Here is a 25,070-nt window from a genome sequence, read left to right on the forward strand (position 1 = left end):
AGGGCCTGGTCTCTCACCATGCTAAGTACAGTCAGAAGAGATCTTGTCTGGCTCCACATGTTCCACATGAGTTTCAGGACTGACTTTCATTGGTCTGCGTCAGGTCCTATGCTCATTCCTGAACCAGTCGATGTGGCAAAAGAGATGAAATGCACTGAGTGGCTAGGTCGACACACACTTCATGGAGCAAGTAGGCATTTAGCCGGAGTCTATGGGAACATGATGTACATTCCAGAGGGTAGGGATAAAACAGAAGACTTGATTCCCTGATAGGAATAAGCTGTTCTTATTGAAACAACTTCCTGGGAAAATGTCCAGATTTCTGGAGTCTGTTTAAAGCTGGAACCACGCACCTGGAGAGAAGAAGGCACAGTACTTGATTACTGCCTAGTGCCAAAATGAGATTGTATATTTTGTACATATTTTCTCTGTGTGTCTTACAGGCTTGCCTTGATGAAAGGATTGGAACTGGTAACACCTGTTTCAAAGAAAAAAAGAGTGTGAATAGTGAGTAGTTTTCCTATTATTCTTTGGGTCTACAATATGGACTGCTGTCTGGTGCCAAGATGAGCCTTATTAAACTACTATTCCTTCCTCCAGTTCATTTAAGAAAACATCAACTGGCTTCATTATTAAATCAAATGCGAAGTATGTGACTTAAATTTCTCTCCCCGCCATACACACACACACACACACACACACACACACACACACACTCCAGAGCAATATAGGAACTATCAAGGTGCAGAACTATTAATGTGTGTTCTTGGCTGTAAGTGACAAAATACAGACTCAAGGTGGCTGAAATAATCTAAAAAAAAAAAACAAAAAGTAAAGGAAAGTGAAGAAAAAAGTTACTAGTGCTCAGAACAAGAAGTCCTAAAGTCGGACAGATCCATAGTTGGTTAACTGAGTAGCTCAAAATTGTCACCATAATCTGGATTCTAACCTGTTCAGTGGGCTGTCTCTTTCATTTCTTTCTTTTTATCAGCCTTTCCAGAAATCCCCCAGCAGGGTTCCCTCACGCTCTTTGGTCAGATGCATGTCACATGCCCTTTTTTACAACAGTTCCTTGCAATGCAGATGGGACTGCTTTGATTGACTGAGACCAGTCATGAGTCCTGTGCTGGGGCTGGGGATAGTACCCACATCCTCATTTATGTACATGGTCACATAGAAGAGAGTGAACTCTTGTTTAAAAGGAGAAAGGAAGGAGGAATGGTTATTGTAAGGGCAATCAACACTCTCTGCTATAAGGCAAAACTATCAAAATCTTAGTGATATTTCCTCCAAGGTGAAAGTTTGTACAAGCACCTAAGTTCCAAGGTGTCTTACACTCCATCGCTGGAGAAAAAGCAGCAACCTAGCCTTGGCTAACCTCCCCCACAGTCACTGATAAATTGAAGAATTATTAGAAATACCTTTGACTCTGGATATAAAACCCAAACCATTATAATACCATATGCAGGCTGTTTCTTCAATTTGCATAATTATATACTCCTCCTCAAAAAACTAAGCATTTCTGCCAACTTAGAAAAACAAACTACAAAGCAGTATTAAATGTGCATTGCTAATTTGACTTTTTAATTTTTCTGGGATCTTCATAAAGACATTCATAACTCTATAGATACTGAGGCTTAATAAGATCTTCCACATGTCTGAAAAGAAATCAGCAGGAAAAGAAAGGCTAAAACCAAAATTTTTTAGCTAAAGAATTTGATTTGATCTGAAAATTATCAGTAAGAGATCATTCTATTAAAATGACTCTAAAACTCACTGTTCTGTGTGCCAGTATCATTCAGTTGTAGATGATTGCTTTGTGCAGCCAAAAATAGGTAATATTGCCTTAGATGTCTCTGTTCTGTTTAGAGTCACCTATGAGCTATGTGTGTTCTTAAATTTGAACATTTATAGGAAGTGATTGAAGAGATGCAGAAAGACTTTCTTGCCTCCTAATCTATTAGTGATCCACACAAATCCCTGACTTGGGCTTTGAAGGTCACAGCTATAATAAATATATGTTTCCTGGCCAAGGTGTATTATTTTTAGACACTTCAGTTTGAGTTCATCAGTTAGCCCTAGTGATGACTGAGACACAGGATACAGATGTGATACACATCCAGAGAGGTCCTGCTGGAGCTGTATTACAAACCACATATACTAGCATAACTCAGAAGTACTGCAGTTTTGTGACCACCACAATAAAGCAAATATTATAATAAAAACAAGTCAAATGAGTGTTTTGGTTTCCTGGTGCATATAAAAGCCATGTTTATACAAAACTGCACTCTATTAAATATTCAATAGCATTATGTCAGAAAAAATAATGTACATACCTTAATTTAAAATACTTTATTACTAAAAAGTGCTAGCCATCATTGACCTTTCAGAGTCATAATCTTTTTGCTGCTCTAAGACTTTGCCTTAATGCTGATAGCTGCTGATTATCAGGGTGGTGGTTGCTGATGGTTGGAGGAGCTGTGGTAATTTCTTAAAATCAGACAATAAAGTTTGCCTCTTTAATTAATCCTTCTTTTCACAATTTCTCTGTAGCATGTGTTTCTGTTCGATAGCATTTTATCCACAATAGAACTTTTTTCAAATATGGAGTTAATCCTCTCAAACCCTGCCACTGCTTTATCAATGAAGTTTATGTAAATATTCTAAATCATATGTTGTCATTTCAACAATCTTCATAGCATCTTCACCAGGAATAGATTCCGTCTTAAGAAGCCACTTTCTTTGCTCATCCATAAAAAGCAACTATTCATCCATTTGTTTTATCGTGAGATTGCAGCAATTCAGTCTCATCTTCAGGCGCCAGTTCTCATTCTAGTTCTCTGTTATCTCCACCACATTGGCAGTCACCTCTTCCACTGAAGTCTTGAGCCTCTCAGAGTCATCCATGAGGCTTGGCATCAACTTCTTTCAAACTCTTGTTCATGTTGGTATTTTGACCTCTTCTCATGTATCATGAACGTTCTTAATGGCCTCTAGAATGCTGAATCCATGCCAGAAGTTTTCTGCTTACTTAGCCTAGATTATCAATGGAATCACTGTCTATGGTGGCTACAGATTTACGAAGCGCATTTCTAAAGTTAACAAGACTAGAAAGTAAAAATTTACTTGGACAGTAGAATGGATATTGTGTTAGAACATGCAAATAACATTAGTCTTATACATCTCCCTCAGAACTCTTGGGTGCAGTGTCAATGAGCAGTAATATTTTGAAAAGAATATGTTTTTCTGAGTAGTAGGTCTCAACAGTGGGTTTGAAATATTCAGTAAACCACACTGTAAACAGAAGTGTTGTCATCCAGGCCTTGTTGTGCCATTTATAGAGCACAGGCAAGATAGATCTAGCGTAATTCTTAAGGATTTTCAGAATGGTAAATGAGAATTGACTTCGACTTAAAGTTACCAGCTCCGTTATTCTCTAAACAGAAGAATCAGCCTATCCTTTGAAGTTTTAAGGGCAGGCATTGACTTCTCCTCTCTAGCTATGAAAGTTCTAAAAGGCATTTTCTTCCAACAGAAGCCTGTTTTGTGTACATTGAAAACCTGTTTTTAGTGCAGCCATCTGCATTAATTATACTAGCTAGATCATCTAGGTAACTTGGCTGCAGCTTCTACAGCTGATTCACCTGGCCTCTTATGTTGCTGGGATGGCTTCTTTCCTTAAACCTCATGAACAACCTCTGCTACTGTCAAACTTCTGCAGTTTCCTCACCTCGCTCAGCCTTCACAGGATTGAAGAAAGTTAGGGCCTCACTCTGGATTAGGCTTTGACTGAAGGGAATGTTGTGGCTGGTTTGACCTTCTATGCAGACCACTAATACTTTCTCTGTATTGTCAATAAGGCTATCTCACATTCTTATCATTTTTGTGTTCACTGGAGTAGCACTTTCAATTTCTTTCAAGAGATTTTCTTTGCATTTACAACTTGGTTAACTGATACTAGAGGCCTCGCTTTCTACCTATCTCAGCTTTGACATGCCTTCCTCCCTGAGCTTAGTTTTAGCTTTCAATTTAAAATGAGAGAAATGTGACTATTCTTTTCACTTGAATACTTAGCGGCTACTATTGGGTGGGTTATTAATGGGCCCAATTTCAATATTGATGTATCTCAGGGAACAAGAAGGTCTCAGGAGAGGGAGAGAAATGAAGGAACAGCCAGTCAGTGGAGTAGTCAGAACACACACAAAGTTTATTGATTGACCTCTTCTAGGGATGTGGTTTGGGGCAACCCAAAATAGTTACAATAGTAACAACAAGGATTACTGATCACATATTACTATAACAAGTATAGTAATAATAAAAAAAGTGTGAAATAGTTCAAGAATTGCCAAATTTGACACATCCATATGAAGTGAGCCAATGTTGTTGGAAAAATGGTGCCAATAGACTTGCTCATAAACCCAGGGTTGTCACAAAACTTTGATTTGTAAAAAACACAATTTTAGCAAAACACAATAAAATGAAATGAAGTAAAATGAGGTATGCTTATATAAATGTATGCATATGGATCTATACATAAAATAAGGATAAAGATTATGTATAAATACAACACACATAGGTACAATATTATGTAAGTGAATTCCTTTTAATACAAGCTCTTCTATAACCTGCTTTTTAAACTCATCAATACATTACAGACATCTTTCGATTGCAGTGTATGTGTACTTATGTACACATCATTTGTTTTACCATTGATTAATGTTACAACTCAGGAATGAATGGTAATTTATTCACTCAGTTCTCTACTCCAGGGTATCTGTCTTTGCAAGTTTATATTGTTACTATTTTAAATTACATCAAACCTTCATGTGCATCAGGACCTTTCTCTACACACATGGGTTATCCTTTTAGTCAGGTTCCCAGCAAGATGATCACTGGGTTAGTGAAAAGTCAACAAGCTGTGTTAAAGGGAGAGTCATAAACAGTAGAATCTTGACCCTGGACATGGGCTCATATCAGATCATGGGCCCTTTGGGGCTTCTGGATATGCCAATGAAACATTGAGCTCCTACAGAAGAGGTGAAATGATAGGAGGAAGAAATTGGGGACAAACTGTATGAACCCATAACTTTTTTAATGCAAAATTTTTATCCTTTGCTATCATGGAACAGTAAGGGAAGTACTGTTATTATGGTCAACCATACTTATTTTTGTGTTTACTTGAGTAATGTCTATCAGTCCTCTGTCTGGACTATAAAGTTCCCATGGGTAGAAGTGAGGTCTGGTTTTCTGTTGTTGTTGTTCACTAATATGTGCTGAATGCCTGACATATTTATTACTGTCGATGTGATTTTTGGAGGTGAAAGAGTGAATTAGTTACATAGAAAATATTTCATGATGGAAGGGATTTGGAAGGAAGTTCCAAGAGTGAAGTATCAGGAACTGTGTCCTCCTCCTGATCTTCTACCCAATGCCCAGTATGACTTTTGTCTATTATACTCTTTATCCTATAACAGTGGAAATAGAATGCCGTACAACTCCAGATATATCTACTATCTTAGGGCAAAAGATGATTCTGTCTCAGGAAGTAGTGTATAAAAGCAGGCTGTTATAAATGGACCATCCCTGTCAGTCAAGATTTATCTTTAATGTAATTCACTCAACCACTGACCTTAGTGTCAACTTGTTTTTATGACCAGCATTTGATTTATTTTTCCCTTATACATCCCTTTCTAAACAAGGTGAGATTCTTTGAGATCATGAAAGTCAAGGAAGAAATGGACTTACAGATGGGACTTTATACTAAATTCCAGCCATTGCAAAATGGTGGGATAACATTGTGCAATTTGACTTGCTCCAAAACACACTGGAAAGATGAGATTTTTTTCTTTCCATAAATGACACTTACTTGCCTTTTCTCTTTCCAAAAATGTTTCCTGTCACATCATTCAGGGTTTTATCTAAGATTCTTGAATTCTTGTCATCCTTCCCAGAGCAGTGAGGTAGTTTTCATGCTTCCTAAGTCACTTAATGTCTGTCTGCTGTTCTGTGTCCAGCCAAAGAGCAAGCTAAACAGAGACACCCTACACCAATCACCAAACAGTGACTCCATTGGCTCCTGGGCTTAGAGTAGTACTGACCTTAGAAATCCTTCAACTAACCCTGAGGAAGAAGAGAGATTGCTATTTGGCTTTCATAGTGAACACTTCAGACAAACAGGATTAACGTCCTCTGGTAGCTTCTTAAAATGCAGAGTCCCAAACCCCACCTCAGACATAGTAAGTCATAATATACATTTATCAACACCCATGGTATTTGGTTATATACTTTTTAGATCTAAAGGACAATCTCTTGGGGCTATTCTCCCTGCTTTCTTCCTATTTCCAAAATATCTCCCCGCTTTAACCAAAATGAAGCACATATAAAGTACAGAATAACCAAAAGTGCATTATTTTAATATCTCACACCATTATCAATTTAGGTTAAAATCACATATACATATATATATATATGATTTTATATATAAATATATACTATATATATAATATTTCATATCAATTTAAAGACCATTTTCTCTGTTTAAAAATAACTACTTAAGGGTTCCTGGGTGGCTTATTTGATTAAGCATCTGCCTTCAGCTCAAGTCATGATTTCTGGGACCTGCAATTAAGTCCTGAATCGGATTCCCTGCTCAGTAGGTAATCTGCTGCTCTCTCTCTCTCCCTCTGCCCCTCCCCATGGTTTATTCTCTCTCTCTCTCAAATAAATAACAAAATCTTAAAAAATACTACTTTATCCTGGAAGTGTTTTGTTATTTTCAAAACAATTCCCCCTAACCATTCTCTCATTTGTTCAAAATCATAGCCCTACAATTAGATCAAATCATGGTCAAAAATGAGAAGTAAAATAAAGTGATTTTTATTGTTCCCAGCCCCGCCTTCTGAGCTTATTTCCTCTGCTCTGTTAAGGATTCTAGTACTCTCACTCTCTCTCTTACCTCAAGCAAAATCTTTTCTTGGGACAGCACATATTGCCAACCATTTATTACTTTATATGCTTCCACAGATTTGTTCTAATAATTTGTAGTCATATCTCTCATAATGAAAGAAAGTCTTTGTCTCACATTAAAGGAATATTACACATGAGGAAGAGTGTAAATATAAGAAATACTGAACTCTAGATTAGAGCTGGCAAGTAAGTTTTATATGAACAGAGAGCTTCCTGGAGCTCTGTGTTGAAAGGATCCTGAGGCTGCATTTGGGTTCACTGAAGGGGGAAGGAGGAGATTGTGATCAGTCAATCACTAGGTATGAAATAAATATGAAGCCATACGCCAGCCATACAATGTTTCATGCTAACATTGACTAAATCTTTACCTGCCATTCATGTCAGGCTACTTGTATGCTGTCTTCGTTATCTACTGCTGAATAACAAATCACTCCAAAATTTAGTGACTTACAGGTATAATATTTGTCATCACATAATTTCTGAGCATCAGGACTCTTTTTTTTTATATAAAGATTTTATTTATTTATTTGACAGAGAGAGATCACAGGTAGGTAGAGAGGCTGGCAGAGAGAGAGAGAGAGAGGGAAGCAGGCTCCCTCCTGAGCAGAGAGCCCGATGTGGGACTCGATCCCAGGACCCTGAGATCATGACCTGAGCCGAAGGCAGCGGCTTAATCCACTGAGACACCCAGGTGCCCCACATCAAGACTCTTTAAGCGGCTTTCTTGGGTTCTCTGTCTCATGGTTTCCCTTAAGGAAACAATCAAGATATCAGCTGAGGCTGCTAATCTCATTGAAAGGCCTAGCTGGAGAAGGATTCACTTTCAAGATCACTCATGTGGTTACTGGTAGCATCAAGTTCCTTGAGGCCTGCTGTACTCAGGACCTCAGCTTCTCACTGGCCATTGTCAAGAGATAACCCTCACTTCCTTGCCAGATTGCTTTCACCATATGGCAAGCATGCAAGACGAGTAAGAGAGAATGTTAGCAAGAAGGAAGTCACAGTTATAGAAATGCTATCCCTTCATCTTTGCCTGCTGTACTCATTGGATTAAGTAACCATGTCCACTCAAGGGGAGGGCGTGAATACTAGGAAGTGCGAATCACTGGGAGTCCTTTTACAATCAGCCTGCCATCCATGTCCTATCTCATTTAATCTCCACCTGACCTCTTAAGATATGTACAGTTATAACCCCATTTTTACAAGTGAGGAAATAGGAATAGAGAGGCAGTCATTTATTCAAGATGATAAATCTAATAAGGGACAGAGCCAGGGGTTTGATCTGGGTCCACTTGTCTTTAAAGCTGTTGTGATTGTTGCAATGCCTTTTTCCATCTCTACTACAGGGTGGTCCTCAGAATGTTCAGTTGGAAGTTTCTGCTGTCCAACCACGAAAGGGAGGAACTTACCTCCTCATCCCATGATAAATGTTAGGAGGAATGTTGAATGAATAAGAGCTTTAACAACTCCTTCCTCTTACTTGGTTTCACCAAGTCACATGAGGAAGGATATTATAGAATTGGAGTAGCCTCCTTCCAGCTCAAAGCTGTAGGGCTTCACTGTGGAAGAAGAAGAAAAAAAAAAGGCCTTTAACTCTTCCTCATGATCAGGCTTGAGGGGTGGGAAGAAGGGCAAATGTAGTTTCCAACTGAGACTATCTGCTTTATAAGGAACTATTTATTATTGTCTAAAAATTATATGTGTGTTTACTTTAAGTAGGTAATCCATTCACATGGTAAAGACATGTTTAATGCATTACAGATATTTAATGATAATTAAGTTTTCCCAACAGCTTGTCTTCACCCTCTCTGCTCTCCTCCCCTAAAATAACCACTTTGAATATGTGTATCTTTCCAATGAAGGTCTGTATCCATTCAGATATACATGGAGATGTCCACTTATTTTGTGGTGGGCAAACCCAAGTGGTTTATACATTGTTCTACACCTTAGTGTTTTTTCACTTATTTTTTCTTGGATATGGTCTTACATCAGTACAAAAAACACTTACTTATTCTTCTTAATGGCCACGTAATATTCTGTAGCATAAATGCGCCAAAATCTATGTAACCAATCCTCTGTATATGGATACTTAGGTTGATTCCAGTCTTCTGCTCTTATAAACAATGCTGTGATCGATCCTTTAGAGACTTATTGGGGCAAATATTTGGCTTTCTCTTTTTCCTGACCACTTAAGAACTGTGTAGTCATTGTTTGGTCCAGGTTGGGGAGTAGCTGACTAACACAGACGTATATTCACCTCTGAATCTTCTAGATAATTCTCTGACAGAGATCCCCTTGCTCTGGTACTTGCTGAATAAGCCCCACAATGCTACAATGAGACTCCCCTGGAAGGCTAGAGAAACTAAGGCTCCATCTTCCTTCTATGAATTTCCCACTGTAGTCCTGGGAACTCTGCCATGGGCTAGCTAACAGAGGTTTGCCAGGGTAGTATGAGTGGCCTTGAACAGTGGCCATGGTGTAGAGAGGCAGCTCCAGCTTTCAGGTCTGTGAACCTGAACTCTGTGGGCAGTTCCTCAAATCAAGATGTCACCAGAAAATAGGGGCGTGGTTGCTGGCTAGACACAAACCAAGGATGCCCACTGTAAGGGGCATTCAAGCAGATCCTTCTTCAGTGACCCTTTGTCATTATCCCTTTTACAGCTCTGAATTCCCCTGCCTCTCAGTCATCTTTCCACAGCAAGACTAGATGATCTCTAAGATTCCATCCATCTCAAGTTTCCCCCAACTTTGTGATTTGCCATCACATGTGGGGGAGAGAGGTGTCAGACCCAGGCATCTGCCTTTACTTTCCTTCATCCACATCTTATCAGATCACTCAGAACTCCCCAGATGTGGAAATCTGGCCCTTTCTCTTGCTTTCCTGGCCAACTGCATATGGGAATTATTCACAGTTGCCCAACTGAAATGCCTTATGAGCACCTGTTTTTGCTCTGATTTTCAAATCTTTATTCTAGCTGGGGTGACACACACACACACACACACACACTGAAATCTCAGCCTCTGGGCAAGATTTTGACATGTAGACAGATTGTCATAAGCATATGGATGACTAGGCTGATTGTATCATTCCCCTCTAAAAATGTCACAGGGAGAAATCTTTAGTACTAACAACAGCAACAGCAGAAGCTCCATTTGAGTTCCTATTTGACCATGCAGTCTGTGTGAGATATGGAAGATTGTGAGGAAGAGCATGGGACTGGGAATCAGTCTAACTGGTTGAGAACCCCATTTCCATCTCTCTGCAGCTTCGTCATCCTGACACAGTCTTGACCTCTCTGAACATCTGTTACACTATCTACAAACAACACCACCAACAGAAACCCAGCATCCACACCTACTACAAAAGGATCATTAGGAAGATCTAATGAGGTGGCCCATGGAAAGTACTCAGCCCAGCGCCTGGCACAGAGCAAACACAAAGTACTAATTGTCTATTCTTATAGCTATCCCTACAAGATTGTTTCTCCCCATTTCATAAACATGAAGACTCAGAAGCAGAGAGGTAAATAACTTGCCCAACACCAAAAAATAGCAGAACAAGTAATTAAACTTAGGTTCATCTGTCTCATTAATTTTTCAAATAATTTTTGGGTGCCTCCTAGGTTCCAAAACACCAGAAATAGGGAATCAAGTGAGTAAGGCACAGTCATGGCCCTCATGGAGCTGACTGTCTATTGAGGTGCCATAGAGCTCTTTGACCTACCTCCAATCCACTGTCTTTCTGGAGCTGCTCTGGGGCACCTGGTTAAAATGTGCTGCCCGCTCCAGTATTCTTGACAGTAACTGCAATAGCTAGAATTTATTGGGTGCTATTGAGTGCTCATTTAATTTCCCCTGCAGCCTTGTGAGGAAGCTACTATGATAATCATTTTACAGATCAGGAATCTGAGACTTGCAGAAGGTAGAATGACTTGTTAAGGTCATGGAGCTAGAAAATGCTAGAGCTGGTATTTGAACTTGGGCTGCCTGCTAGCACAGTTTATTGGATTATTTCCAGGGAGGCAAGGTGACCTGTGACTGGGATAGGAGCCTGGACAAAAAGCTGTGTCACTGCTAGAGCCCACAACTAGTCATCCACGAGGTTGGTCCCATTTGTTTGTGCCCTGAGCTCCTGCAGTTACCCTCCAAGGGCATGAAATACTAGAAGAGACATTTAGCCCTGAAAACAAAGAAATCAAGCACTATCTCATTAAAATCAGGCAGTGGGACTTAAACTGATTACCTTTGCTCCCCTAAGCTCCAATTACTTACATTTTTAAGGATCCCTGTGTCAAGAGGCAAATCCTCATTAGGTCATCCAGTGGCAGATATTGACCCCCTTGGAAGGAGGGCTTGATTCGGCTGGGTGCAGAGAGCCATGGCCCCAGAAGACATGGGCAGGGCCTAAGCTGGGAGTCTTGCTGATAAACATAGCTGTGGCCTACTGACTTCTGCAACACGGCTGCATATCACAGAGAAGGCTGTGTTCATTGGAGTTAAACAAACTTAGTTCTGACCCCCTGATTCAGAAGATTCATCTGAATCTCCACAGGCACCTAATGGGTCCAGGGAACCAGTGATGCTGGTAATAAGTAAAATGGTGCCAGTATTATTTTCCCCCATTTGTTGGCTTTATTCATGGCTCACAGTTACCAGCCAGCAAGAGAGTGTCAGCACAAACCTAAGGCATTGTGAGATGGTTGCTGAGGAGTAAAAACAAGGCAGAGAAACAAAGAGGCCTTGCCCTTCACAAACAGACAAAGCCAAACACAGCTGGAGCCAGAGTTCAGGTCTGTGTTACTTACAAAAGAGAACACAGAGCCAAAACAGAGACTAGATTTGTAATTGTGTTCCCAAACTGAAATTAAGAAATCTAAAGCAGTGAGTTCCTTCTAGATCAACTCCCCAGCTGTCTCTCAATGTGGGCAGATCACCATAGGAAAACATAAATGACCACCCAGATGGTGCAGCGAGGCTGAGCACAGTTGATAGAGCTAGATAGGAAGCCTTCCCTTTCCAAAGTCTTACTGATGGTGTGTCCCATTTGAGCCTCGAAACAGAGCGTAGGGAAGACACTGGATACTTTAACTCACTTTGTGTGTCTACAAACTGTGAGTATCCAGGCAGGTTATGAGATCTGCCTAAAACCAGGCAGCAACTTGATGAGAGAAACAATACTAAACTCCCGATCTGTCTGCTCTCAGTGCACACTTAGACTTCAACGGTATCTCCAGGGACACACGAGAACACGTGCAGGTGCTCCACACAGCCACTGCAGCCTCGGAAGCCCTCAGTCCTCATTTGTCATCAGTAAGTTGCTGATACTCTGGCTACTCTTCCCTTGGAGCCACAGGGAAGACCAATGTCATTTACTGTGTATGTCTACCTCCTAGGGTTATAGTGGCAAAGCTCCTAAGGAACCCCAGTGGAAGAAAGCACCCTCCTGAATTAAAGCCCTTGAGAACATCTGCTACACCTTCCTCCTTGTAGAGGAAAAAACTGTACATATAAAGAGTATTAGGAGTACGGGCGCCTGGGTGGCTCAGATAGTTGGGCTTCTGCCTTTGGCTTGGGTTGTGGTCTCCAGGTCCTAGGATGGAGCCCCATGTCAGGCTCGTGGCTCACTGGGGAGTCTGCTTCTCCATCTCTCTGTGTCTTTCCCCCGGGTTGCTCTCTCTCTCAAATGAATAAGTAGAATTTTTTTTTTTTTTTTTTTTTTTAAAGAGAGAGAGAGAGTCTTGGGAAAAAACAGAAGAGAGAAATTTGCCTCTGCTCAAGGGGTGCCTGCTGGAACAGGACGGATGTTTTCAGGATCCAGAACCTGCCACAAAACTGCTGCAGAGTAAACTGTAGCCGGGTGGTCAAGAGCCAGACAGAATGAGATTCAAGGCCAAGATCTGCCACACTCTAAGTGTGTACCACTGTAAAAATATTAGCTGTTCCATCTGTAATTCTTCAACTATAAGATGGAGCTACTATGTACCTAACAAATGGCTCATAAAGTATTTAGCTGAATAAATGAGCCATCTCAGTAGCAGATTTCTAGTAGAGCTGGAAATGCCTCCAGAAATCACCTCACTCAAAGGTTCCCAAATCTCACTGAGCACAACCTCATGCAAGATGCTATCTAAAATGCATGTGGCTGGACCCCAGACATTCCCATCCCTTGCAGCTCTCAAACTCAGAGACCTCCCCACTCCTTTGATATGCAGTTACAGAGTCTGACCAGGGCAAAAGTAAGTCATTTCCATTAACATCATCTATAACTATTTTTCACAATTTCTGAGGATAGAGACCAGGCTTCTGTTGTTTTCAAAGCTGCACAGGTGATTCTTCAGTCATGAGATAAGTGTTAGCTCTTAAAATGATCCAGGGGTGGGGGGACGGGGGCTGCTGTGACCTACACCTGGGAATCCAAGAATCTTGAAGTTCCCAGAACCATAGAACTAATTAGCAAATCTTAATAATAACAACAAATACACCCTCAATTTTTCTGATTTTCAGTCTAACGACCTACCAAAGCAAACTAAATCGAGGAAAGAACAAATCTTGGGTGGCTGCCTCAAGTGTGGTCCACGTGTCCTGGTCTATGATGTGTTAACAACTGTTTATAGAGACATCACCAGATTCCTCCCTAAGGACCTAGGGTATTCATCTTAGAACCCTAAACCCAGGGAGATGTAAGATCAGTGTGCTGAAACATTGCTGACCTGCTCCAGAAAAGGCTGGCTTTTTAGGACACGAGGCCAGAGCACAGACATCACAGCTCCCTCCTACAGATAGCACTTGCAAGTATCTTCCTGGGTGATAAAAGGCATCGTGCCCCAGACAGAAATGACCAAATGGAAAGAGCAAACCAGGTACACAAACCAATAAGGGATGGCATGTGTTACATTCGTAACCAGTGGCTAGGATTAAGTCCTCCTTTTCCTGAGAGCTGCCCAGTTGCCAAGAAATGTGCTGAGTACTGAGATGACTTGCTTTAGCAGCACTACAAGAATAATGCTCTTGTTTATCCTTTCGTCTCACTTATCAATGATTTTAATTTATCACCGTTGTAAGGATGAGGAAATGTAAGTGAGGGAGGTGGGGAGTCACAGAGCTGAGATGACCATAAAGTCACATAAAAAAAGAAAAATGTAACAGTCCTGTCTTTACAAAAGGAAACAGATTTTGTTTTTAATAAATGTCATAAATGTTAATGACCTTTCCTTTAAATAACGGAATATTTGTTGCCCTCAATATTTCTTGATGCTTCATTTTCCTCAGTTGTAAAATAAGGATTCATAATGTGCCTACTTCCTAAGATTATAAAGATTGAATGATTTAATGCATGAAAAACACTTAACACAATGAATACATCATAATTGTTCAATGAATGTTAGATATTATAATTGCTATTAGACCGGATTTGTCTTTCATTAAGTAGTAAAATTTACTCAATTCTAAGGGTGAAAAATATAGTGAATGATTCATTTGAGTGCATTTATACAGATAATAATTTATATAATATGGCTCGCTTAGGGCTTTAGACATGGCAATAGTTTTTTATTGCTATGTAACAGATTACCAGAAATTTAGCTTCAAGCGGCCTTCATTTATCATGTTACCATTTCTGTGGGTGGGAAGTCCAGGCAAGGCTGGACTGGGTTCTCTTCTCAGGGTTTTACAAGGCTGAAATTAAGGTATTCATTGGGCTCTATTCTTTACTGGAGCTGCTTCCAAGCTTACTCGGGTTTTTGGCCAACTCAATTTTTTGCAGATGTAACACTGAAGACCCCATTTCTTTGCTAGTTGTCAGAGCTGGGACTGTTTTCAGCTCCTCAAGGTCATCTACATTCTTGGCCACATGGTCCCAGCTGCCTATCCGTCCTCAAAGCCAGCAATGGAGAATCTCTCTCCCATCAAAGCCCTCCCACACTTCAGATCTCTCTTGCCAGTCCATTTGAGGGGCTCACCTGATTAATCAGACTCACCCAGGATAATCTATCTTAAAGTCAGTGGCTTTGCAACCTGAATTATATCTGCCGGACCCATACCCAAAGTCCTTAGAATGGCATTTAGTTGAATTAATGGGAGAAGGCATGTATAGATCAGGGTCCAGGAACTTTGGGGACCATCTTAGAGTTCTTCCTACTAAAGATACATTTTCTCATCAAATCTGCAAGATGGGAGAGTAAAATACTGAGAGGGACTGCTTTTTTACATGCAGATTTCTTTACATTTCTTTATATTCTTTACATTTCAAATTTCTTTAAGGAATTAAAGCAATAATTCTTTAAAGATTATTTTCATTGTTTTATAATTATATCCCATATATGAGATACCCAAGACCCTTGGCTAGCACTTAGCAGGAATAAGGGTTGAACATGCTATATAGTAATGTATTATTAGAGTCTCTAGAAATAATCCCCAATACTCCTCAACACTGGTTATAAGGCACATAACATTTTCATACCTATTTTATCACCTGCAAATGGAAGAGATGAACATTAACCTCACAGGGCTGACATCAGAGTCTAAGGATATTTTATATAAGTGATAATGTTGATGAACAGCTCTCATTTCTTGCCAGCTTACCAGGTACAGGCACTGCACATACTTTTAGGGGCATTGTGGTATCACTGAAGGTGTGCAGCCCCAGAACTGAGGCTAGAGCCATGATTCAGTCCCAGCTCTCTCTCACTGGGTGAATTTCTGGACTACTTGGAGTCTCAGTAACTTTAGAGAATAGTGATGGAAACATAAATGTGGATTTCACCCTAAATACATGGTCAGGAGTGGACTCTACACAAATACTTTTTTTAAAAAAGATTTTATTTGGGTGCCTGGGTGGCTCAGTGGGTTAAGCCGCTGCCTTCGGCTCAGGTCATGATCTCAGGGTCCTGCGATCGAGTCCCGCATCGGGCTCTCTGCTCAGCAGGGAGCCTGCTTCCCTCTCTCTCTCTCTCTCTCTCTCCCTGCCTCTCCATCTACTTGTGATCTCTATCTGTCAAATAAATAAATAAAATCTTTAAAAAAAAAAAAGATTTTATTTATTTATTGGAAAGAGTGAGCGAGTACAAGCCGGAAGAGTGACAGAGGGAAAAGCAAAAGCAAGCAGTCTCCCCTCTGAGCAAGGAGTTGGATACAGGACTCGATCCCAGGACCTGAGATCACGACCTGAGCCGAAGACAGACGCTTAACTGATTGAGCCACCCAGGTATCCCTGCATAAATACTTTCTTTCTAAAACTGCAGTCTTTCATGATTTTTGCCCTAACTGCATACCATCTGTTCATACTACCGACATACCATATATTCATTAAATAAATTTTTTTCATATTCAGGCCATCATAGTCTTGATGTACTTCATTTTTTTTAAGCTTATGTTAAAATAAATGCACAACTGTCAAAAGTGCACTGAGCAGGGGTGCCTGGGTGGCTCAGTGGGTTAGTCCTCTGCTTTCGGCCTAGGTCATAATCTCAGGGGTTGTGGGATCAAGCCCCACATTGGGCACTCTGTTCAGCAGGGAGCCTGCTTTCCCTCTCTCTCTCTCTCTGCCTGCCTCTCTGCCTATTTGTGATCTCTCTCTCTCTCTGTCAAATAAATAAATAAAATCTTAAAAAAAAAAGTGCATTGAGCAGAATTACCAATTGTGTTACTAGGGTGCATGTTAAGAGAGAAAACAGTAAAGATATAAAAATTCCCTTCTAAATAAAAGGTAGTGATCCTTGAGGTCCTTGGGGAAATGAACTGAGAACTCCCCAGATTTTAAATGACTTAATTTTGTTTTGTTTTTTTTTAAAGGTGACTGGAAGTCGAATTCACAGAATAGTGAAAAGAAAATTAAAGTATACTCAAGCAGAACTCACACTTATCTCTTCCTAAATCCAAAACTCACGTTTTTTCACCTCACAGCAAAAAATGGGAGCAATGGGAAGGAGGCAGAGGAGGTGACTGAGGCAAGTGCAGAGGGAAATCTAGAAATACAGAAGAAGAGTGACAGGCAGAGAGGGAAGGCGGGAAGAGAGGACCTATCAGGAAAGAGATGTTTCAGGCATGGGGTGGATTTAGTAAATCCTTAAGTAATTATAAACCTTCCTTATTATCCATACTTGGGCTCCAGTGGGTTGTAAAATGTAATTACCACCTAACACTTCACTGTATGTTAATAGGTGACTGACAGCTCTTTAGGTGTGTTTTCTTTGAAGCCTTTAGAACCCCCCTTAGCATCCATGTGATATGGCTGCACAATAGGACAAACTTATGAACTGTCTGGCACGCTCATCATCAGGGCAGGGTGACTCTAGGATCTGAAAATCAGTCTGAGATCCTTAACTGAGACCCTGTCCTCAGTCCAAAAAGTGGCCACACTAACGGAATTCTGGTAACCAACTTACAATCTTGAACAAGTGAATGAGGTGGTTTCAGTGTTTCTTTTTGACTTTCTACTTCTTGCTAAGTGGTTCTCAAGAGGTGGATTTCTTGCAGCCATTTGCTTCAACAACTAGAATTAAATTCTCTGCCTTTGCCACTTCCTGTCCCAAGAAGCCCCACAACACTGAACGCTCAGCACCTAGGGAAGAGCACTTTCATTCTATATTTTAATTAGGCCCTGACATCTGGTGTGGACGGAGTGCTTATTTGCACACCTGCAGGCTATTGGCTGTAAAGGAGCCCAGCCTATCTGGAGATTACTCCTGCAGATGGAGACTGCAGTCATTTAATTTAATAGAGCAATTGTGTGGGCCTTGTAGAATGTGCCGCAACTGTGGAACGCAGGCCCCATCTCAATTCCAGGTAGTCAGTGCTCTTCTTCAAACAAGGCACATTTCACCTCTTCTGTCAATCTTCATAACAAATACAGTCAGTTAGAAGAAAAGCTTGGCAACAGAGCCACCTTGAAAACCTTTCAAGGGGGAGGGAAGAACGGTGGGGCTCCCAGGAAACAATTAAATATAGAGAGACAATGAAACTTGCCAAGGGTTTAAATGATCATCTTCCTTCCTCTGTTCAAACAAAGGTGCCCTGTGCCACCCTCGCCTCATCTAATGAGACACTGTCTGTCCCTGGGAAGCAGGAGGGGCATACCTCATACCAAGACGGAGGCAAATGTGACAGGAGGTGGTCAGAGTGGCCTCAGGAGCACATGTGTTTCCATGACACTGGGGACAGTCCCTTACTTTCCCATGACAGACTGCCAACTCAAGACTGAGGTTCCTGTTTTATGGAACTTCGCCTGCAACATCTGTTTTATTTCCCACTATATCCCAGTACCTCTTATGGGGTCCAACCATTTGCATTCTCAATAAGCGTTTGTGGGAAGAAAGGAAATGAATGATTAGTGAGCCTAGGTTGTATTGTCAGACCACGGAAACCCATGAGCTTCCTGAATGCATCCTTCTGGACATTTTCAAAGCTCTGGGCCCACCTGGGTAACTTCCTGGAAATTCTGCCCATCGGTGTTCACTGGCTATGGAAATAGTGATGCTCTTATTTGATTTACATTGTTGCCTAATTATCTCTTGCATACCTGCTTAAATTTTCACAGAGGAGAAAGGGCATTCAGTAAAATAGTGGCAAATGATTCAAAACAGAAAAATACCTAATGTTAGGTACTAATTAAATGTTGGAGGGGAGGCGCCCGGCTAGCTCAGTCGGTAGAGCATGAGACTCTTAAATGTTGGAGGGGTTGTGATGCATGTGCGGCTCAGTTGGTTAAGTGTCTGCCTTTGGCTCAGGTCATGATCTGAGAACTGAGTCCTGCATCTAGCTCCTTGCTCATTGGGAAGCCTGCTGCTCCCTCTACCTGCTGCTCCCCCTGCATGTGTTTTCTCTGACAAATAAATAATAAAATATTTAAAAAATAAATGTTGAAGGAGTTCAGAGGAGAGGGAATTTATGTGGCCCAGGAAAATATGAAAGGCCTTGTATAGGTCTTAAGTATGGGGAATCAGAGGAATTGTGGACAGTCTACCAGATAAAGAGGAGAGGAGTATAAAGCAGTTAGCAGCATGTATTTTGGTCAAAGCTGTCTTTTTCTTTTTAATTAACATATAATGTATTATTTTCCCCAGGAGTACAGGTCTGTGAATCATCAGGTTTACACATTTCACAGCACTCACCATAGCATATACCATCTCCAGTGTCCATAACCCCACCACCCTGTCCCTACCTCCCCAACCCCCAACAACGCTCAGTTGTTCTCAAACGCCTCATATCACAGAGATCATATAATAATTATCTTTCTCTGATTAACTTATTTTGCTTAGCATAATACTCTCTATTCCATCCATGTCATTGCAAATAGCAAGATTTGGGGGTTTTAATGGCTGCATAGTATTCCATTGTGCATATATAGCACATCGTCTTTATCCATTCATCTGTTGATGGACATTGAGGCTCTTTCCATAGTTTGGCTATTGTTGACATTGCTTCTATAAACTTCGGGGTGCACGTGCCCCTTTGGATCACTACATTTGTTTCTTTAGGGTAAATACCTAGTAACGCTGCCAGTTTTACCATTTTCCAGCCACATGAATATAATAGCATAATCTCTCTAAACCTTAGTCTTCTTTTTTAAAAGTGGGAATAATTATGATTATGCCACATACATGTCAGAAAACATTAGGATTAGAATATTTCAAAAGATATCCAGATACATAGCAAATGCTGAATAGATAATGATAATGATAATGATAGGAGAAGATGATGATGGTGAAGCCAGTGATAGCCAAGACCCCATAATAGAAGTTGCTCTTTCTGGAAGGAAGGAAAGAAGCTCATGCACTTGGGGAAGGGATGGTTGGTGCTAACAGAGTAGGGCTCTGACTCCAGAAAGACTTGAAAATTGTGAAGTGACAAATACTGAGTGGCAGAAACATTCAGGACAGGAAAGGAAAAGTTTACTTGTATTGAGTGCAAGGAAGTCAGAATTATAAAGGTCAGGTTCACCAAATGCAAAATACATGTGTTTAAAGGACTATATCCTCAAATTGCCAAGGATACTAAGTTTACATTTATCTGTTCCTGTAGGAAAGACAGCAGCTTCCTCATGCGATTACCATATTCATAAAGTTCAGGACGTTTCCACAGACATGAGCATAGCAAACATCTGGAATTAAATTCCTTTGTTAGGATTTCGAGGTTTATGTGAAATAACCAAGGATCTAACATTTCGGGGAAAAGAACCAGCCAGAAATTTTTGGAGGATTGATTCTCCCCTCCCCTCAAGTATCCGTTTTTGCTTCTACTGAAGTAATAGCTGTAATCCATTTCATGGCCACAGATATTTAATTCCAAATCAACGATTTGGGAGTGAGATGTTTGTTCAAATGTCAGAATTATCGTTAAATGACACTGTGAGTTCAAATTGCTTAATCTCTCTGAAGCATAGCCCCACCATTTGTAAAAAGGGGATGAAACTCTTGTGTTATTTTTTTATGGATTAAAATATAGGTAAGCACTAAGCACAGTGCTGACACGTTAGGAATATTCAGTCAGAACAAGTTTTTCTCCCATTGCCCAAAGCTATGCATCCTCACATCTACCTCAGGGAAGATGTGAAGGTGAGAATATTGATCCCAATGAGCCTGGAACTTCTCCACTAAGCTTGGAAAATCCCCTGGAGACTAAGTGGAGGCCAGTGTCAAACTTCAGGTGTTCTTTGTCATGCTCTGGAGGAATGTGTCTGCGTGGATGAAATAGCACTATCGTTGCCCTCAAGTCAGTCTTCAGCAAAGTGAGAAAAATTAAAAAATATAATAGGGTTTTCATAAAGTGAGATTAATTTAACTTAAGGACTATCATTTGTTCTAAGATCATATCATTTCTCCCATCCAAGTACTAACCAGGCCCGACCCTGCTTAGCTTCCGAGATCAGATGAGAAGATCATATCATTCCTAATGTTGACAGAATAAAACCATATGAGTATAAAGGTAGTTTGGGGTTTGGGTTTTGTTTTTCACTTAATTGGAAAAGTAAAGCCTTAGCAATCCTCGATCAGCTCCCAACATTTCTTTGTAAATTTTATTACACTGTATAAGGCAAAGGATGGGAACTCTTGAAGGAAATCTTCATTTTGCTGATTAGGACAGTAGTGGCAATCACAGTACCTTACCTCCAGAATTATTGTCTTTGGATATATACTGGAAGCAAGACTGTGGGAAAAGAAAGTTTCTAGTCTTCTTGGTTATTGATTATTTCAAGCCGCATGCACCCAATTTAAAACCCAGTCACACCTTCTTTCACTGAAATACCAACACTGCTGTTGTGTTAGTGACATGCCTGTTACCAGTAAGTGGAGGTGTTGACTTACATTCTGCAGGTAGCAGATGCTCAGACTGCCCGATTTTCCTAGAATGAGAATGGAAGTTGATATCTCCCTCCCTCCCTCTCTCTCTCTCTCTCTCTCTCTCTCCCCCTCAGCTTCGAATTTGAGAGTCCTATCCTAAAACTGCTGGCACTTCCTTCTGTTGTCTAAGAATGCTGCTCTGAGGATATTTGTGAAATGCTGAAGTGTGGGCCTGACACCCTCAAGTGTGGGGCATCATTGCTCTGTCTACAACGGTGGCAGTAATGGTAGAGGATGCCCAAGGACTCCAGAATTCCTATGAATAAGCACATCCTGGAGTTGAAACAGCCAACACGGGGAGGGACAACATTCCGATTTCCTCTTCCTCCTGAAAGGAAAGCAGTTTTCTTTGTGTGAGGATGGGAAGGGAAGCGTGAAATGTTTGCATGAAGGTGATGACTTGGGGTGATCAAAGAAGGCATAGGAAAGAACAGACAGATGGATATTCCTTCGGGTACAGACATCCTAACTGTTCTTACACAGCCTGTTGCCATAAGTGTCTACAGAACATGCCCTGGTGTTTGGAAAGACTCAATCTACAAAGACCTCAGGTGTTCACTCGTGCCTTACTGAGTTCAGTAAAACAGATGGAGAAGCAATGGTCTTTAAAAAAAGAATGGCTGTTTTATTTTCTTTGTGTATATATTCAATGAAAGATAACTGGCCATCATTATGAATGACCAAGCTATTCTCTTCTTATCAGGGTTAGAGCTTCCGAATAAGCTATCATGCTTACCTCTGCTTCCATCATGATACAATTTAAAGGCTGGGGTGCTATTGAAAATATGAATTGTCATTTCAGGAGAGACTTTGGGAAAAATCATAATATAGATTGATCCACCAGATACCAGGCAGAGCTTTCCTTATTATGAGGGGTGCAGTATATTTCATGGTGTCTGTGCCTAAAATTCTATGAAAATGTGGATAACTCAGAGAAAATAATTACAGCTTAAAGGGATCCAGAAAGGCAATCCTAACCTTCTTTTACAGATTCTTGAAACATACATTTTTTATTTGTCAAAGAAACTCTAAAAATTACAATGTAAATTATGATGGATTGGGCTGCTGGATTGATGGTTATTTTGTAATTATGAAGTCTGGGACCCTAAGATGCCCAAAGCCAGCTTTGTTAATCATCCCACTACTTTATGGGCTTCCCAGGAAAATCATGTAAAAGGAATGCAAAGTACTACATTATTAAGAGTTTGGGAGTGTTGCAAAGCTCTGATAGAAAGGTTAGATTGAATCACAGGGTTTACTGAGGTCTCAATTATTATTCTAGCCTTTCCTCCATGTCTCTCTACTCCCCATCCGAATCTTTTTTTTTTTTTTTTTTTTTTTTTTTTTTTTTTTTTAAGAAAGAGGAAGAGAGAGACAGAGAGAATGGAGGGAATAGCAGAGGGAGAGGGAGAGCGAGAATCCCAGTCAGGCTCCATGCTGAGTGCAGAGCTCAATGCAGGGCTTGATCTCACCAGCCTGAGATCATGATCTGAGCTGAAATCAAGAGTCTGATCCTTAACAAACTGAGCCATCCAGACACTTCTACTCCTCATCTAAATCTTGACCCAGTATTCCAAAACATGCCAGTAAGAAAAGAGTAATGATAAGGCTCCAACAAGAGCCATGTCCACCTACCCAACTGGGAACACTAAATCAGAAAAAAAGAGAGGTTAGCAGACTCTCCCCAGTGGCCCGGTCTGCCTTCATCTGTTTACCATGCAGAGACAGGAAGACAGAAGTATGAGAAAAAAACTAAAATTTTTCAGAGTATGGCAACCTTGACAGCTATGTCAATGCTTTGATCAGTCAGGAAAACATCTTCTCTTGCCTTGCAGAGGAACCAGGAAGAGAATGGACAGAGGCAAAATCTTCTTGTTGTAGGAAAGTGATTCTAGAGTGCAAGTGTTTCTGCCTCCATAGTAATAACAATGTCCACCACATATTAAGTATATACAATGTGTTAGGTGCTGTTCAGAGGTTTTATGTAGATCATCTCATTTAATTTTCCCTGAACCTCTTGTGCTCTTGGAATTATCATACATATGTAACAGACAAGAAAACTGAGTCTTAGGAAGGTCAGGTTTCACCTCCAGCTATCCTATTCAGTGTTTCAATACCAACTGTGATATGTAGCCAACCACTGGTGACATAATAACATAAAATTCACTTTCACCACCACCCAACCTTTAAGCAGCTTGGATCAACCACTGGTAATTTTGAACACAATGAAGTTCCCCCTGCTATTGAAAATGCTGTTTCCCTATAGCCTACTACAATGAACTATTTGTATCTTCTATAGCCTTGGCTTTCAAGTATGGTGATTTTGCCCCCATAGACATTTGACATCTGGAGACTTTTTGTTGCTGCTTTGGGAGTGCAGAGTGCTGGGATACTGTAAACATCCTACAGTGCACAGGATAGCCCCCCACAACAAAGAATTATCTGACCTAAAGGGTTAATGTTGAGAAATGTTGCTCTGTTACCATACACAGTAAACTTCTTCATTAGCATTCTTTTTTAATGTTAGCCTTTAGATTTCTGGAGAGAGCAAAATGTCATTCTAACCTCTCCACCTTGTATATATCCCATCCTTACCACACGAACTCTGCAGTCTTCTGTTACCTACTTGTTTTAATGTTCCCCATATATAAGAATGGAGACTTAGACAACTCGGTCTGCTCAAGATCAAATACTAGTGAATGATAAAGCCAGCATTAGATCTAAGATTACCTAGTTTGTATTTCAACTCTCTTCCATTTACACCATGTCTAATCTCAATCCATTCATTGGGAATAAATCCATATCTCTGTTCTTACAAAGTTTATCCTCCAATGAACATTAACCCAATATATTCCCTACACGGGTATGAATAATACCCTTTTGTCATTTGATTTGGTTGTGTTTGCTTTTAAAGCCAATAAAAAGATTCTAATAATCCAGGGCTTCAAGGAAAACATGATAAATTTCAAGTCAAATATGAGCCTGTACATATAGGTCAACAGAACAGAGGCCAGAAATGTACCCACATACATATAGTCAATTGATTTAGACAAAGGTACCAAGGCAGTAAAATGGGGAAAGGATAATCTTTTCAATACATTGTGCTAAAATAATTGGATAGTCACATGCAAAAAAATGAATCTTAAACCTTTACACCATAAGCTGCTAACTCAAAAAGATCATAAATCTAAATGTGAGATCTAAAATTATAAAACTTCTGGGAGAAAAAAAACTAAGAGAAAATTTTAGTAACCTTGGGCTTGACAAAGATTTCTTAAACATGATACAAAAGCGTGAACTATAAAAGAAAAAATTTAGATTTCATAAAACCAGGAAGTTTGCTCTGAAAGACACTGTTACAGGAATAAAACAAGGTATAGATTGGGAGAAAATATTTGCATGACATATCTAACACAGAACTTATGACTGAGATATGTAGAGAACTCATAACTTAAAAATAAGACCAGCAACACAAAAAAATTTTAAAAAATAGGGAAAAGATTTGAACCAAAAACAAATTGCAGAATAAAAAAATACATGAAATGTATGCAAAATCTTTGGTCATTAAGGAAAAGCAAATAAAATTCATAAGGAAATACCCCTGCAACATATTAGAATGGTTAAAAATTAAAAAGACCACAAACTGGTAAGAATTAGGAACTAGAACTTTCATACACTGCTGGTGGGAATACAAGATGGTAAAAAAACATTTGTAAAGCAATTTGGAAGTTTCCTAAAAATTAATTTTATAATTATATATCCACTTAT

The 25,070-nt window shown here is 40.1% G+C and overlaps 1 protein-coding gene across 2 annotated transcripts in view; it reads left to right on the top strand.

The window, feature by feature from the left end:
- The window catches only part of ATP10B (ATPase phospholipid transporting 10B (putative)), a 257,557-nt gene that overhangs the window by 66,734 nt on the left and 165,753 nt on the right, over positions 1 to 25,070 (top strand). Inside the window, exon 2 of one of the 2 annotated variants that reach the window (XM_032337124.1) lies at positions 444 to 500. Coding sequence is in view for 1 of the 2 variants with exons in the window: in XM_032337123.1 (XP_032193014.1) it covers positions 21,537 to 21,564 (28 nt within the window). In the remaining variant the exon portion in view is untranslated. Of the gene's footprint in view, positions 1 to 443; positions 501 to 21,412; positions 21,565 to 25,070 lie in introns of those variants that run through there. The other variant, XM_032337123.1, reaches the window with a different exon arrangement.

Source organism: Mustela erminea, chromosome 3, assembly GCF_009829155.1.
Source record: "Mustela erminea isolate mMusErm1 chromosome 3, mMusErm1.Pri, whole genome shotgun sequence".
Taxonomy (NCBI): Eukaryota; Metazoa; Chordata; class Mammalia; order Carnivora; family Mustelidae; genus Mustela; species Mustela erminea.